Source organism: Lissotriton helveticus, chromosome 1_1 (assembly GCF_964261635.1).
Source record: "Lissotriton helveticus chromosome 1_1, aLisHel1.1, whole genome shotgun sequence".
Lineage (NCBI taxonomy): Eukaryota > Metazoa > Chordata > Amphibia > Caudata > Salamandridae > Lissotriton > Lissotriton helveticus.
In genome coordinates, this window is record NC_136057.1 from 24,133,944 (window position 1) to 24,149,319 (window position 15,376).

At 47.2% G+C, this 15,376-nt stretch overlaps 1 protein-coding gene across 1 annotated transcript in view; it reads left to right on the forward strand.

Annotated features, from left to right (window-relative positions):
* SLC43A1 (solute carrier family 43 member 1) overlaps nucleotides 1-15,376 on the forward strand; it is a 318,420-nt gene that overhangs the window by 282,708 nt on the left and 20,336 nt on the right. Inside the window, exons 11-12 of the mRNA XM_078674204.1 lie at nucleotides 10,050-10,191; nucleotides 12,081-12,213. Coding sequence (XP_078530330.1) covers nucleotides 10,050-10,191; nucleotides 12,081-12,213 — 275 coding nt within the window. The remainder of the gene's footprint in view (nucleotides 1-10,049; nucleotides 10,192-12,080; nucleotides 12,214-15,376) is intronic.

Genomic DNA, 15,376 nt, shown 5'->3' on the forward strand with positions numbered 1-15,376 from the left:
TTATTCCACAACGGTACCGCTGTCCAGCTGAAAGCTCTGCCACCAAATCTAGAAGTTCGTACTCTGGTGGTACGGGCCAGATATGCAGTGGAAGAACGAAGCATTCTTGAAGGAGAGTACCAGACAAATTTCTTCTGCAGAGGCTGGGGTCCGAGTGCAATGCATGTAGCTTTAACCCCTTAGCTGCGGCGGTTATTCCGCCGCAGAGCTAAGGGGGAGACGGGGCCGCGCGGCGCTCCCGTACTCATGACGGAACCGCTCCGTCACGGCCCTCTGGTGAGCTGTGCTTGTGACGGAACGGTTCCGTCACGGCCACGCCCGCTCTTTAGAACGTCAGCGTAGGCACGGAATTCGCGGCGAGCGGGCCGTGACGGAACCGTTCCGTCACCAGCACAGCCCACCCGAGGCTCGTGACGGAACGGTTCCGTCACGAGCACACAAAGGGTTAAACTGGATTCTCTGGGACAGAGGAAGCCAGGTGAGATCGATAAGAGCTGCCGATGCAGAGTCATCCCATCTCCTTTTTAAGGCTAACTTGGAGGCTATTGTTTGAATTCTTTGTAGTCTCTTGATGAGAAAACTAGGTGCACCAAGAAGCAGGGCGTTACAGTAGTCTAGCCGACTCAAGATGACGCTTCTGACGACTAGGGCCCTGGCTTACAGAGGCAGCAAGGGAAGGATCTTCCACAAGGCCTTGATGAGGGCGAAACAAGTACAAACTGTTTTATTTATATGTTTCTCCATGATCAGCTTATTCTCGAAAACTGCCCCCATATTCCGCACATCAGCCGCTGGAATGGGAGGTGTGCCTGTCTGGATAGGCCAAAATTCATCTGGAAGTGGTCGTGGGATTCTTTTCATTGTACAGCGCAATATTTCTGTTTTCCCACCATTAAATTGCGGGGAGTTGCCCTTGAGCCAACTCGCCACCTTCTGCATACACTCGTGAAAATGACCGAGTGACGCAGACTCCCTGCCTTCCGGAGACAGGACGAGCTGCGTGTCGGCAGCATAGTTCACCAAATTGATGTTATAAGATTTAATGATGGGGATCAGAGGTCTTAAATAAATATTAAAAAGGATCGGGCTAATGGAGGAACCTTGAGGGACCCCGTGCTCAATTGTTCTAAATTTGGATGAGAAGGGGGTTAGTCGTACTGCCTGTTGCCTATTCTCCAAATAGGACTTGAGCCATTTAAAGGCAAGATCTTCCAGCCCAAGTTCCGCCTAAGTAAGATTTTGTGGCTGACCGTGTCAAAAGCGGCGGACATATCGAATAAAATCAAAACAGTTGATTGACCGCTGTCTGCCCTCATTCTGAGTTCGTCTAGGACCACAACCAATGCTGTCTCTGTCCCTTGGCCTGGTCGAAACCCGAATTGCTCCTCTTCAAATCTCAAATTGGTTTTACAAAAGGTAGACAAGGCTTTGCTGACCAGGCGTTCAAGAATTTTTACCGGGTAGGGGAGAAGTGATATAGGGGCAGATGTATCAAAATACCTATTTGCGATTCTCAAATAGCGATTTTTTGAGAATCGCTAATTGAGAATTGCAAATGGTATGTATCTAAAAAAATCAACATTTTTTAGCGATTTCCTAATATTCCTTATATGCGAATAGCAAATTGCGAATGAGCAAATGAGGAATAATTTCCCATTCATTTCTATGGGTCAGGAGGCCCATAGGAATGAAAGGGAAGTAATTCTCAATTTGCGATTCGCAATTTGAAATTCGCAATTTGAGAATAATTTCAAGGGTGCAAGGGTGTCATAAGGACACCCTGATGCACCCCTGAAATTTACATGTGTGCGCATGTGGCACACATACATGCCCTAAGGGCATGTATGTGCAGCATATGGCACCTTCACAAATGCCAAAAAGTGCATTTGTGAAAGAAATCGCAAAAATGGAATGCTTGATGCATAGCATTTAAGGAATCGCAAATTTTGCGAATCCTTAATTTTGCTATGCAATTTCCTTCATACATCTTGTTTTGCGAATTTTTAGTCGCAAACTCTGCTTTTTTGCGAATCGCAGCGTTTGCGACAAAAATTTCCCTTGATAAACCTGCCCCATAGGGTGGTAGTTGTTCGGACACTGAGGGTCAAGGGTAGGTTTCTTCAGTAAGGGTGTCACTAAGGCCTGTTTCCAGCAAGAAGGAACAATCCCACCACTCAAGGATTGATTGCAGATTCTTTTTTTTTCTTTTTCTTTTTTAGAGTTTTATATAGCGCGAACTAGACCCGAACCGAATCAGGTATCAGAGCGCTTTACATAGCACAAGTTACGTTTTTACATGAGGACACACACTTTCATTTTTTTTTAGGCACGGGGAGATTAAGTGATTTGCCCAGAATCACAGGAGGTTTTTGGCGTCGTTACCGAGACTCGAACCCAGATCCCCAGGTCCGAGGTTGAGCGCCCTAGCCGTTAGGCCAACTCCTATGGAGCTTTGGCAGTAATTGTCTGCCATACTCCTTCCAGACCTTAGGGGGGAGAGGGTCCAAGGGGGATCCAGATTTAGTGCTCATAGCCAGTTTGTAAAACTTGTCGTCTGTAGGAAGAGCAAAGTGGCTTAGTGTTGTTTGTTGGTCCTCGTGAACCTCTTCATTTATTTGCCCTACCGATGACTGATCGTAAGTCTCAGAGGCCATATTAATCGAGTTATCCTGTTTTTCTGCCAACCCTGTTATTATCTTGGAAATTTTCTCCTCCAAAAATGTAGCTAAACTGTCGCAAAGTTCTTGAGTTGCGACCGTTTTATTTTTTAAGGAGTCAGGTTTAGATAGTTCTTCAACTATTTTGAAGACCCTATGGGTTTTATTAGGGGCCTCCAAAATAGAGTTGGCAAAAAATTCCGCCTTAGCTTTAGAGATTTCATTTTTGTAATTGTTCAGGGTGATCTTCAGCACTTCTTTATCGGCCGTGGCATAGCCCTTCCTCCATTTACTTTCAGCCAATTTTCAGTAGTATCTGAGAGCTTTCACCTTCTCATTAAACCAGGGGGCAGATCTTTTATGTTTAGTTCGTTTATGTTTAGTTCCTACTCAGATGAAGCTCTCCGCTATGCAACGCAACTATCCTCTACTATCTGAGATGTTGCAACCTGCTGTAAACCACTCTGAGACCGAGATGCAGCCCTTTTTGAGAGCAACACCATCCGGCTAAAATGGCTGGCACAAGCCTTTGTCAACTGCCGTGCCGTCTCCTGCTGAGCCTACTCCTAATAACTCTCTCTCACCCTAAAAACCTGACGACCTGCAGCCTGAGCCCTGCAAGCAACAACCGCCCACCAAGGTAAGTGCCTTGTGACTCGGCACCGGTGCTTACCTGCCTGACGAGCTGCGGAGCGCTGGTTTCGCTGTACACAAAAGCGTACCGCCACTGCTCCTGTACCGGGGGGGGAGCCGGTCCGCACTTAACCCATGGTGGGAACTCACCCGCGGATCATGGAAATCGACCTTCTGCAGCCGTGACGAGAGTGCAATCATCCGGACCCGGACCTTTACATCGCTGCTCCCGCTCCTACCGCACCCTGAATACCCAAATCCCTGACGCCAAGTCCGCGTGATCGAGCAATCCCATTTAAATTGGTCTCCTAGATTTAAGGTAAAATGTATTTAAAATTTACCTCTGTTAAGGTAAAATCCCGTTTGCAGTATCAATCCCTGAAGTTGCGAGGGAAGTTATCGTTGCAGCCTGACCGTAAGATGGCGGCCGTTTGACGGAATACTGCGAACGCCTCAACCTGCACCTAGAGAGTCTTTCCGTTGATTTATGCAACGTTTCACTGACTTTTAAAGTGGCGACCGCTGGGGGACACAGAGCATTCTCATGAACAACTTGTTTTGTCAGCAGCCGTCCTCTCACTGCGTGTGGCTTGACCCTAATATGGCGCCCAAGTTCACTCGTAACTGCAGCCTGTTTTGCATTGTTCCGGTGCCCACTGCAAGTTAATACCACCCGAGTCAGTCTCCAACTGCTGTTAACTGAACCTATCCACCATATAGCCTGCATTATCTGAGGGTCTTTACTGCCTTTTGTTTTGGTGAGCACAACCCCGCAATACCACATAAATCTTGGGGGGCCAATTCAAACACCTGAGCACAGGATTCCTCATACATACATACAGCAGGTGCGCTTTGGATTCGGGGAGTGGGGGAGCAGAGGGTGGCCTCTAATGATCACGATGAGAGCTTGAAGGACTTGCTGGCGCCTAGTTAGGTCCCCTGGATTTTGGGGACCGGCCCTGAATGTAACATCAAGGTCAGAATTCCCTTGCCTGACCACAAGATGGCTGCCACAGTGGCCCACACCATGTTGTGCTATTACTATAGGACAAAAACTGGACATCTAACTGACCTTCACCTTTCCCCCCATCAAGACGTAGAACGTGCTGAACTTACCTCCGATCGCGGAGACCTAGCTATCTGGCCGATGCCCAGTGGAGCTACCTGATAGCTATAGAGGAGATGGGTTGTGGACTTTCCCCTCGACCTTCACCTACCCAGCTGGACTTTTACTTCATCTCTCTGTCGTACCTCCCTCTCACCTCTTTACCCTAACCCCTACCACTCTATGCTCCTTTCATCTCATCTTCTATGCTCTTTAACTGTTTTTCTGTGGAGACCTAGCCATTTGGCCGATGCCCGATGGAGCTACTGGATAGCTATAGAGGAGCTGGGCTACGGACTTCCCCCTCGGCCCTCACCTACCCAGCCGGACCTTGGGCAGACATTCCCTTCGTCTCCGTCATATCTCCTTGCTACCCCTTTTACCATACCCCTATCCCTCTCTTCCACTGCATTTCCGAGTCTTCTATGCTCCTTAAATGTTTGCGTCTGTAACTAATGTGATTGTAACTGAATGTAACTTTGTAACATTGTTGAATCTCATGTAAAGCGCTCTGATACCCTCGGGTCAAGCTAGCGCTATATAAAACTCTTTGAATAAAATAAATAAAAATAAATAAAATGAAGCGTCTTATTGATCTGATTACAGTATTCCTGGTAATGGATTTCAACAGACTTGCTTGCATCAAAGATGCTGGAATCAGACAATAAGGACATTTGATTATCTATGTCATGTATTTTATTCCACTCCCTGCCTTTGCGATAGTCAATGAATGAGAATACATTAATAAAGCACAACTGCTGCTTCGATAGAAGTTTCCTGGTGCTAAAATACAACAAGAAAAGTAAGAGAGATTCTAAGGTTCACGGAACAGGAATATTTTCAGTTCAGCTCTATGGGCCCGATTCACAGTACTAACTTAAGACAAAATCTTACATTTACTACCATTTTGGTATTCATAGAAGGTACTTACTCATTTTGGTATTCACAGAAGGCACTTACTCATTTTGGTATTCACAGAAGTTAGGAGTCCTAACTTTAGGACTCCTTAATGCCTTCTGTGAATACCAAAAGGCTTAAAATTAGGATTTTTCTCAACTTTACTACTACTAAACTGAGAAAAATCCTAATTTTAAGACTTCCTGTATTCACAGAAGGTATTTAGGAGTCCTAAAGTTAGGAGTCCTAACTTTACTACTACTAAATTGTGAAAAATCATAACTTCTGTGAATACCGAAATGAGTAAGTGTCTTCTGTGAATACGAAATGGTAGTAAGTTTAGGATTTTGTCTTAAGTTAGTTCTGTGAATCGGGCCCTATATAAACTTTAACTAGGAATATTACGAAGATAACGTGTTCAGAAATTCTAAATAGTAGGTTCAAGAAAAGGATCTGTCACTTGGTTTAACTTTGCGCACTTTTAGGACATGAAGCAAATTATGGTTTACAAAGCGAAGAGCCCTGGAAGGTTATGGGCCACAGTGTTGAAGGCAGCGGAAAGATCTATTAAAGGAACCACTGGCTTCCGACCCAGATCAAGATTAGTCCTATTGTATTCTGTAACCTCTAGAAGAGCTGTTTCGGTGCTAAACCCAGCACGAAACCAGATTGGGAAGAACGGAGGATATTGTTCTGCTCAACCTAGTTGTTGATTTGACTATTCACCAAAGATTCCAACATCTTCTCTAAGGGCCCGATTCACAGAACTAACATAAGACAAAATCCTAAACTTACTACTTTTGGTATTCACAGAAGTTAGGATTTTGTCCTAAGTTTGTCTTAAGACAAACTTAAGACAGACTTAAGACAGACTTAAGTTAGGATTTTGTCTTAAGTCTGTCTTAAGTCTGTCTAAGTCTGTCTTAAGTCTGTCTTAAGTTTTCTTAAGTCTGTCTTAAAACAAACTTAAGATAAAATCCTAACTTCTGTGAATACCAAAAGTAGTAAGTTTAGGATTTTGTTTTAAGTTAGTTCTATGAAGCGGGCCCTCAGAGAGGAAGAAGGGAGATTGGTCTGGAATTACTCAATGTGAGCAGATCAGCATTGTTTTTTGTTGTTAAAAAAATGGGGTACAATAAGTGCCCTTTACCAGAAGAGGGGCTCTTCGCCCTGCTCAAGAGAGAGGTTCAAAAGAAGGTTAATCTATGGGTCAACACTGGTGCCTGCCTTTGATAATAAATAGGGGGGGCACAGAGGTCCTAATTTTACTTTTTGTAAGATTAATTCTGATTCTTCCAGAGAAATCTTTTAAAAAGATTTGAGCCGCGGGCCTTCCTGTTGATAGGGTGGACATAAAGGAAGCCTTTAAACCCTTGCGTGCTCGTGACGGAATGATTCCGTCATGAGCCACGGTGGGACTGTGCTGGTGACGGAATTGTTCGGTCACGGGCCGGCCTTCGCGCCTGCTAATTTCGCGTCTGAGCGGCGCGTTCTATTGAGCAGACAGGGCCGTGACGGAACCTTCCGTCACAAGCACAGCGCCACCGCGGCTCGTGACTGAGTGGTTCCGTCCCGAGCATGCCGCGCGGCGCCCCCTGCCCCCTAGCGCTGCGGCGGAATTACCGCCGCGGCCAAGGGGTTAAGAGGGGCTCATCGAGCTGAAGAAAATTTGCACAGATCTTTCCACTTTAGAGTGGAAGAAATTAGATGGATCTTTCGCAAACTGCTGAGGAGATTGGAGTACATTGTCTACACACCTCAGTTTTTTAAATGACTTGATTTTAAAAACAGTTCTGGAGCATATTCTGACACGGCTGTTTGTTGCAAAGAAATATTTTTTTGCTTTTTTTTAAATATTTTTTTTAATTGATTCAAAGCAGCACAATAAACCTTGGGGCATATTTACAATATTTTGGTATGGGGCAGCACTGCAAGCCTTCTAGCTGCGCAGCCCTAAGTCAAAAGAAAAGGGCAGGAATGAGCCGTATTTAACAAGATCTGCCAGCACACAAACTGCAGCCGAGCACCAACACAGGCACCCTTGTACAAGGGTGCAAGGGTGTCTGTGTCGTTGGCATGATTGTTTTTGTGCAGGAAGGGGCACCTCCCAGCACAAAAATAATCAAACGAGGCATTTTCCATGTTCTATGTGTGCTGTAGAATTCAGCACACGCGGAAAGAGGAAAAAACAAGGAGAAATGTAGACATTTCTCCTTGTTATGCTTGCTTTGGGAAGACATGTTGGCATTGCCCCGGATTTACGCGATGTTGTAAACCTGGAGCAGTGTCAAACACTATGGGCCCGATTCACAGAATGAATTTAAGACTCAATCCTAAACTTACTACTATTTTGGTTTTCACAGAATGCACTTACAACTTTTGGTATTCACAGAAGTTAGGATTTTGTCTTAAGTCTGTCTTAAGTCTGTCTTAAGTTAGTCTTAAGACAAACTTAAGACAAAATCCTAACTTCTGTGAATACCAAAAGTAGTAAGTGCATTCTGTGAATACCAAAAGTAGTAAGTGCATTCTGTGAATACCAAAAGTAGTAAGTGCATTCTGTGAATACCAAAAGTAGTAAGTGCATTCTGTGAATACCAAAAGTAGTAAGTTCATTCTGTGAATACCAAAAGTAGTAAGTGCATTCTGTGAATACCAAAATAGTAGTAAGTTTAGGATTGAGTCTTAAGTTCATTCTGTGAATCGGGCCCAACGGGTGTTGCTTGGGAACACCCACAGCAACAACCATGGAACGCCTCCTTGACGCAGAGTAAGGCATTGCCTCACTCCATATTTACAAGAGCACGAAAAGCCACTCAGAGTGACTTTGTGGCCATATGAATACGGGCCGGCACACTGCGCCTTCGGTGCATCACAAGAGTCGGGAAAAGAACCCGTCCCCCTGCTGGTTAGTTTCCATCACGTCTTTACACTGAAAAACTCAACTGTGATCAACTGGGAAGGAAATGGAGGGTAAGCTATGATTGGGAAAAAAATGCTGGGGGCATATTTACAGTGCCCCAGCGGCATTCTATGCCGCCGGAGTACGACTCTTGGGATGCACCGAAGGCAAAAGAGAAAAAGGATGAAAAAGGAGTAAGTTCACCTACTGCACATTTATGTGCCCTGAGTACCGAAGTGCTAGGGTGCCATTCTAGTGGTAGAAGACGCTACAGAAATATTCACAACCTAACAGGTCCTATGAATACTCTGTGGGATATATATACAAGGGGATAGCGCCAACAGAACACCACTTTTAGCGATGGTCTGGTGGTGCTATGCCCGTCTCCATATTTCCGAAGCGGGGTTGAGCAACTTTTTGTGGCTTAACACCCCCTTGTGAATATGGCCCCTTTACAAGCATCACTTTGCATCAAAGGGGCATCCAATGGGCATCCATGCTGCTTTACACATAGAAAGTCCATCACCATCCCCTTTTGCACCGCTTTTGGCCGCCATGAGTTGGCAGGGTATGCTCAGACGTGAGTCCCTTGCTCACTTTGCCACTGGATTCAAGCAAGCCCGGCTGAAGACGGCTGTAATGCCAGAAACCAGTCCTCGGAAGCTTGTTTCCGGTCCAGGGAAGGCATGGCTTGGCAGTTCGGGCTGGACTGTTCCCATGAGGCACAGGGTCAGGCTGATTTGCATATGGCCATGTCTGAACTGGGGTGGCAGAGTGGGCTAAAGAATGGTGATGGATCAAACCCAGATCTGTTGACTGGGTGTGAGTGTTTGATTGATTCAGATGCTCCGTCCATCACCACCCACTTTTGTACCACTTTTGGCCGCCATAAGTGTGGCGGGGTATGCTCAGACGTGAGTCCATTGCTCACTTTGCCACTGGATTCAAGCAAGCCGGGCTGAAGACAGCTGGAATGCCAGAAACCGGTCCTCGGAAGCTTGTTTCCGGTCCAGCGAAGGCATGGCTTGGCAGTTCGTGCTGGACTGTTGCTTAATTCAAACACTCTGTTCATCACCACCCCCTTTTCTGAATCGTTTTTGGCCACTATAGGTGTGGCAGGGTATACTCAGACATGAGTCCCTTGCTCACTGCTCCATCAGGATTCAAGCAAGCCGGGCCGACGAGGCTGAAATGCCAGAAACCGGTCCCCGGTAGCTTGTCTCCTTTCTGGTGAAGAATTGGCTTGGTAGTTTGGTCTGCCCTGTTCCCATGATGCACTGGGCCAGGGACAGACTATTTTGCATATAGCCAGGTTCTGAGCTGGGATGGGGCAGTGAGCTAAATAACGGTGATGGATCAAGCCCTGATCTTTGGACTGGGTAAGAGTGGTCTGCTTAATTCAGACACTCTGTTCATCACCACCCCCTTTTCTGAATCGGACTGTTCCCATGAGGCACAGGGTCAGACTGATTTGCATATAGCCATGTCTGAACTGGGGTGGCAGAGTGGGCTAAAGAATGGTGATGGATCAAACCCAGATCTGTTGACTGGGTGTGAGTGTTTGATTGGTTCAGATGCTCCGTCCATTACCACCCCCTTTTGTACTGCATGGGCGCTAGGCTGCTGATTTTTGCGCCAGGGCAGGTGGAAACACAGGGGTGTGCTGTATTCTTGTAAATACGGCGCATCGCTGTGTTTTGGAAATGTCGGAGCGCGGCCCTGCCAAATTTGCTGCACTGCACTCTGTAATTTCCTTGTAAATATGCCCCAGTGTGCTTAAATACGTCACCACGCATAGAGCAGCTGCTAGCGCGCACCACCGATACTGACCGCGACCTTGCTGCTCTCTCCACAGTGAGCTTCTACTCCTCCATCTTTGGGGTGATGCAGTTGCTGTGCCTCTTCACCTGCCCTCTCATCGGTTACGTCATGGACTGGCGCCTGAAGGAATGCGTGGATGCCCCCGGAGAGGTGCCAGCAGTGGATGGTCCGGTTGGGTAAGTAAGCTGGGTGTGCATCCTGCCAGGAGGGGGGTGTTACTGCAAATACTGTGTTTAATAAGCTGAGCGATGATCCAGACGCTAGTAGCTGGTTCTACCTCTAGAGGGCGGTGGTGTAAACACTGGGATTAAGGAGGTGTTTACCCTGACGCTGGCAGCTGGTGCTACCTCTAGAGGGCGGTGGTGTAAACACTGGGATTAAGGAGGTGTTTACCCTGACGCTGACAACTGTTGCTACCTCTAGAGGGCGGTGATGTAAATGCTAGCGTGAAGGAACTGAGGAGCATAGTATCAAGGAAGGGTGATAACATGGGCTGCTATTGGAATTCTCTATGGCATATTATCAAGCCCATTATCGCCGTTATAGCGGTAGTTTCCTGCCACAAAGCGGCGATAATTTTAACGCTGTTTCTTGATAATATGCCCCTGAGTGATGTTCCTGACACTGATAAGCAGGATGTGGGTGCTGCCACTAGAAGGCTGTGGTGTAAACACTGGGATTAAGGAGGTGTTCGCCCTGACACTAGTGAGCTCGGTCGAGTGTCTGGTACAAGGGAGCTGTGGCGTAATACTGGCATTAATAATAGTCTTTATCCTGGCACTAGTAAGCAGGGTGTTTATGCTGACACTAGGGAGCTGTAGTGTAAACATGTGATGTGAATCAATTCAGTTGGGTGACACTGTGTAAAAAGTAGGATTACGAAGCTGCTTGTTCATCTTCACACGGGTGATAAGGTTGTGGGCCACGGCACTAAGAAGCTATGGGCAGTGCCTAAATTGTGTCGGTGGTTTCCTGTGCACGGCACCAACACTTAACGGTCAACACCCTGATGAAGTCCTGTAGTAAGGGCGAAACGTGTTGGCTGGGCTGAGAGTTCACTTTAGAAGAATGAAGTTGAATGCGACATACATCGGCTTCCTTGAATCAAATGACAGAATGTCGAAGGAATGTATCCTTGGAATTTGGATATATGAGTTTTGATACCGTCTTTATGAATATAAGTCTGCTTATATGACTTTTCGAGAGCTCCCCTCACTGTTGAATTTATCTTTGGATTAAACAGGGGTTCTTGGGCGTAGAAGCACCGTAATTGTAAATTTGAATATAACACTCAATGGCGAATCACAGATGCCACTGCATTTTTCTTGGTGTCGCTTCGTGTATGACAGAGTGTGTTCTGTGGAGCAAGGAGGGGCTCCAGGTTGAGTTCTTGCACTGTTACACAGGATAATTCACCCATACCTTCTTTTTGTTGCATGCTGTACCTTTCTAGGTATCATATCTGTGGTACTACACCAGGTCAGCTCGCCTCTAGCTCCCAGGTGATGCTAAATGCTGCGGAGAAGGGGAACATCCCTTCTCCAGGTTGCGTTTCTACTAAGCTTCTATTATAGCCGGGGAACATCATTTACAACACGGTGTTTACACCGCACTACCTTAACAACGCTGCCATTACAACGCAAGTTGTTACTACGACTTGCACTGGATGGCGCTGTTGGTTAAGGAATATTGTAATTTTATATTCCAACACCTTCCCTACTGTTACGTGGACTGGTGTTGGAATATAAAATTATAATATTCCACAATCCGCGCCCTCCAACGCAAGTCGTTGTAACGGCTTGCATTGTAATGGCAGCGTTGTCAAGTACCGCAATCTAAAAGATCGCGTTGTACTGACATACTTCCATTAGAGCCAGCCTGAGAAACAGGGCTTTTCGTTCGCTCCCACGCACAGCAGGAGCTCAGTAATGTACAGCAAGGCCTGTGTTGCATGTAACATTATCAGGAAACATACAAATACTGCCTCGCACGTCACTAGGCTCCTCCAGTAGTTATGCGTGGACGAGGGCAGTGGAGTGTAACTACCCCGTGTTTATCTTTGCAGAGACGGAGTCCCAAAGAAGAGGCGGTACCGGAAGATCCAGAAACTCACCAATGCCATCCGTGCCTTTGTTTTCACAAACATCCTGGTGATAATGTTTGGAATAACATGTCTGGTGAAAAACCTACCTCTGCAGGTAACTCTGCCCTCCAGCCTCAGATCTATAACTCACCCATGCAGGTAGCCACCCACTTCTGTCCTTAAATACTCATTCACCTCTACAGGTAACTCTGCCCTCCAGCCTCAGATCTATAACTCACCCATGCAGGTAGCCACCCACTCCTGCCCTTAAATACTCATTCACCTCTGCAGGTAACTCTGCCCTCCAGCCTCAGATCTATAACTCACCCATGCAGGTAGCCACCCACTTCTGTCCTTAAATACTCATTCACCTCTACAGGTAACTCTGCCCTCCAGCCTCAGATCTATAACTCACCCATGCAGGTGGTCACCCACTTCTGTCCTTAAATACTCATTCACCTGTGCAGGTAACCCTGCCCTCCAGCCTCAGATCTATAATTCACCCATGCAGGTAGCCACCCACTTCTGTCCTTGAATACTCATTCACCTGTGCAGGTAACTCTGCCCTCCAGCCTCAGATCTATAACTCACCCATGCAGGTGGTCACCCACTTCTGTCCTTGAATACTCATTCACCTGTGCAGGTAACTCTGCCCTCCAGCCTCAGATCTATAATTCACCCATGCAGGTGGTCACCCACTTCTGTCCTTGAATACTCATTCACCTGTGCAGGTAACTCTGCCCTCCAGCCTCAGATCTATAACTCACCCATGCAGGTAGCCACCCACTTCTGTCCTTAAATACTCATTCACCTGTGCAGGTAACTCTGCCCTCCAGCCTCAGATCTATAACTCACCCATGCAGGTAGCCACCCACTTCTGTCCTTAAATACTCATTCACCTCTGCAGGTAACTCTGCCCTCCAGCCTCAGATCTATAACTCACCCATGCAGGTGGTCACCCACTTCTGCCCTTAAATACTCATTCACCTCTGCAGGTAACTCTGCCCTCCAGCCTCAGATCTATAACTCACCCATGCAGGTAGCCACCCACTTCTGCCCTTAAATACTCATCCACCTCTGCAGGTAACTCTGCCCTCCAGCCTCAGATCTATAACTCACCCATGCAGGTAGCCACCCACTTCTGCCCTTAAATACTCATTCACCTGTGCAGGTAACCCTGCCCTCCAGCCTCAGATCTATAATTCACCCATGCAGGTAGCCACCCACTTCTGCCCTTAAATACTCATTCACCTGTGCAGGTAACTCTGCCCTCCAGCCTCAGATCTATAACTCACCCATGCAGGTAGCCACCCACTTCTGCCCTTAAATACTCGTTCACCTGTGCAGGTAACCCTGCCCTCCAGCCTCAGATCTATAACTCACCCATGCAGGTAGCCACCCACTTCTGCCCTTAAATATTCATTCACCTCTGCAGGTAAATCTGCCCTCCAGCCTCAGGTCTATAACTCACCCATGCAAGTAACCATCCACTTCTGCCCTTGAATACTCATTCACCTCTGCAGGTAACTCTGCCCTGCAGCCTCAGATCTATAACTCACCCATGCAAGTAACCATCCACTTCTGCCCTTGAATACTCATTCACCTCTGCAGGTAACTCTGCCCTCCAGCCTCAGATCTATAACTCACCCATGCAGGTAGCCACCCACTTCTGCCCTTAAATATTCATTCACCTCTACAGGTAACTCTGCCCTCCAGCCTCAGATCTATAACTCACCCATGCAGGTAGCCATCCACTTCTGCCTTTAAATACTCATTCACCTGTGCAGGTAACTCTGCCCTCCAGCCTCAGGTCTATAACTCCCCCATGCAGGTAGCCACCCACTTCTGCCCTTAAATACTCATTCACCTCTGCCGGTAACTCTGCCCTCCAGCCTCAGATCTATAACTCACCCATGCAGGTAGCCACCCACTTCTGCCCTTAAATACTCATTCACCTGTGCAGGTAACTCTGCCCTCCAGCCTCAGATCTATAACTCACCCATGCAGGTAGCCATCCACTTCTGCCCTTAAATACTCATTCACCTCTGCCGGTAACTCTGCCCTCCAGCCTCAGATCTATAACTCACCCATGCAGGTAGCCACCCACTTCTGCCCTTAAATACTCATTCACCTGTGCCGGTAACTCTGCCCTCCAGCCTCAGATCTATAACTCACCCATGCAGGTAGCCACCCACTTCTGCCCTTAAATACTCATTCACCTCTGCAGGTAACTCTGCCCTCCAGCCTCAGATCTATAACTCACCCATGCAGGTAGCCATCCACTTCTGCCCTTAAATACTCATTCACATGTGCAGGTAACTCTGCCCTCCAGCCTCAGATCTATAACTCACCCATGCGGGTAGCCACCCACTTCTGCCCTTAAATACTCATTCACCTCTGCAGGTAACCCTGCCCTCCAGCCTCAGATCTATAACTCACCCATGCAGGTAGCCACCCACTTCTGCCCTTAAATATTCATTCACCTCTGCAGGTAAATCTGCCCTCCAGCCTCAGGTCTATAACTCACCCATGCAAGTAACCATCCACTTCTGCCCTTGAATACTCATTCACCTCTGCAGGTAACTCTGCCCTGCAGCCTCAGATCTATAACTCACCCATGCAAGTAACCATCCACTTCTGCCCTTGAATACTCATTCACCTCTGCAGGTAACTCTGCCCTCCAGCCTCAGATCTATAACTCACCCATGCAGGTAGCCACCCACTTCTGCCCTTAAATATTCATTCACCTCTACAGGTAACTCTGCCCTCCAGCCTCAGATCTATAACTCACCCATGCAGGTAGCCATCCACTTCTGCCCTTGAATACTCATTCACCTCTGCAGGTAACTCTGCCCTCCAGCCTCAGATCTATAACTCACCCATGCAAGTAACCATCCACTTCTGCCCTTGAATACTCATTCACCTCTGTAGGTACCTGTGCCCTCCAGCCTCAGGTCTATAACTCCCCCATGCAGGTAGCCACCCACTTCTGCCCTTAAATACTCATTCACCTCTGCCGGTAACTCTGCCCTCCAGCCTCACATCTATAACTCACCCATGCAGGTAGCCACCCACTTCTGCCCTTAAATACTCATTCACCTGTGCAGGTAACTCTGCCCTCCAGCCTCAGATCTATAACTCACCCATGCAGGTAGCCATCCACTTCTGCCCTTAAATACTCATTCACCTCTGCCGGTAACTCTGCCCTCCAGCCTCAGATCTATAACTCACCCATGCAGGTAGCCACCCACTTCTGCCCTTAAATACTCATTCACCTG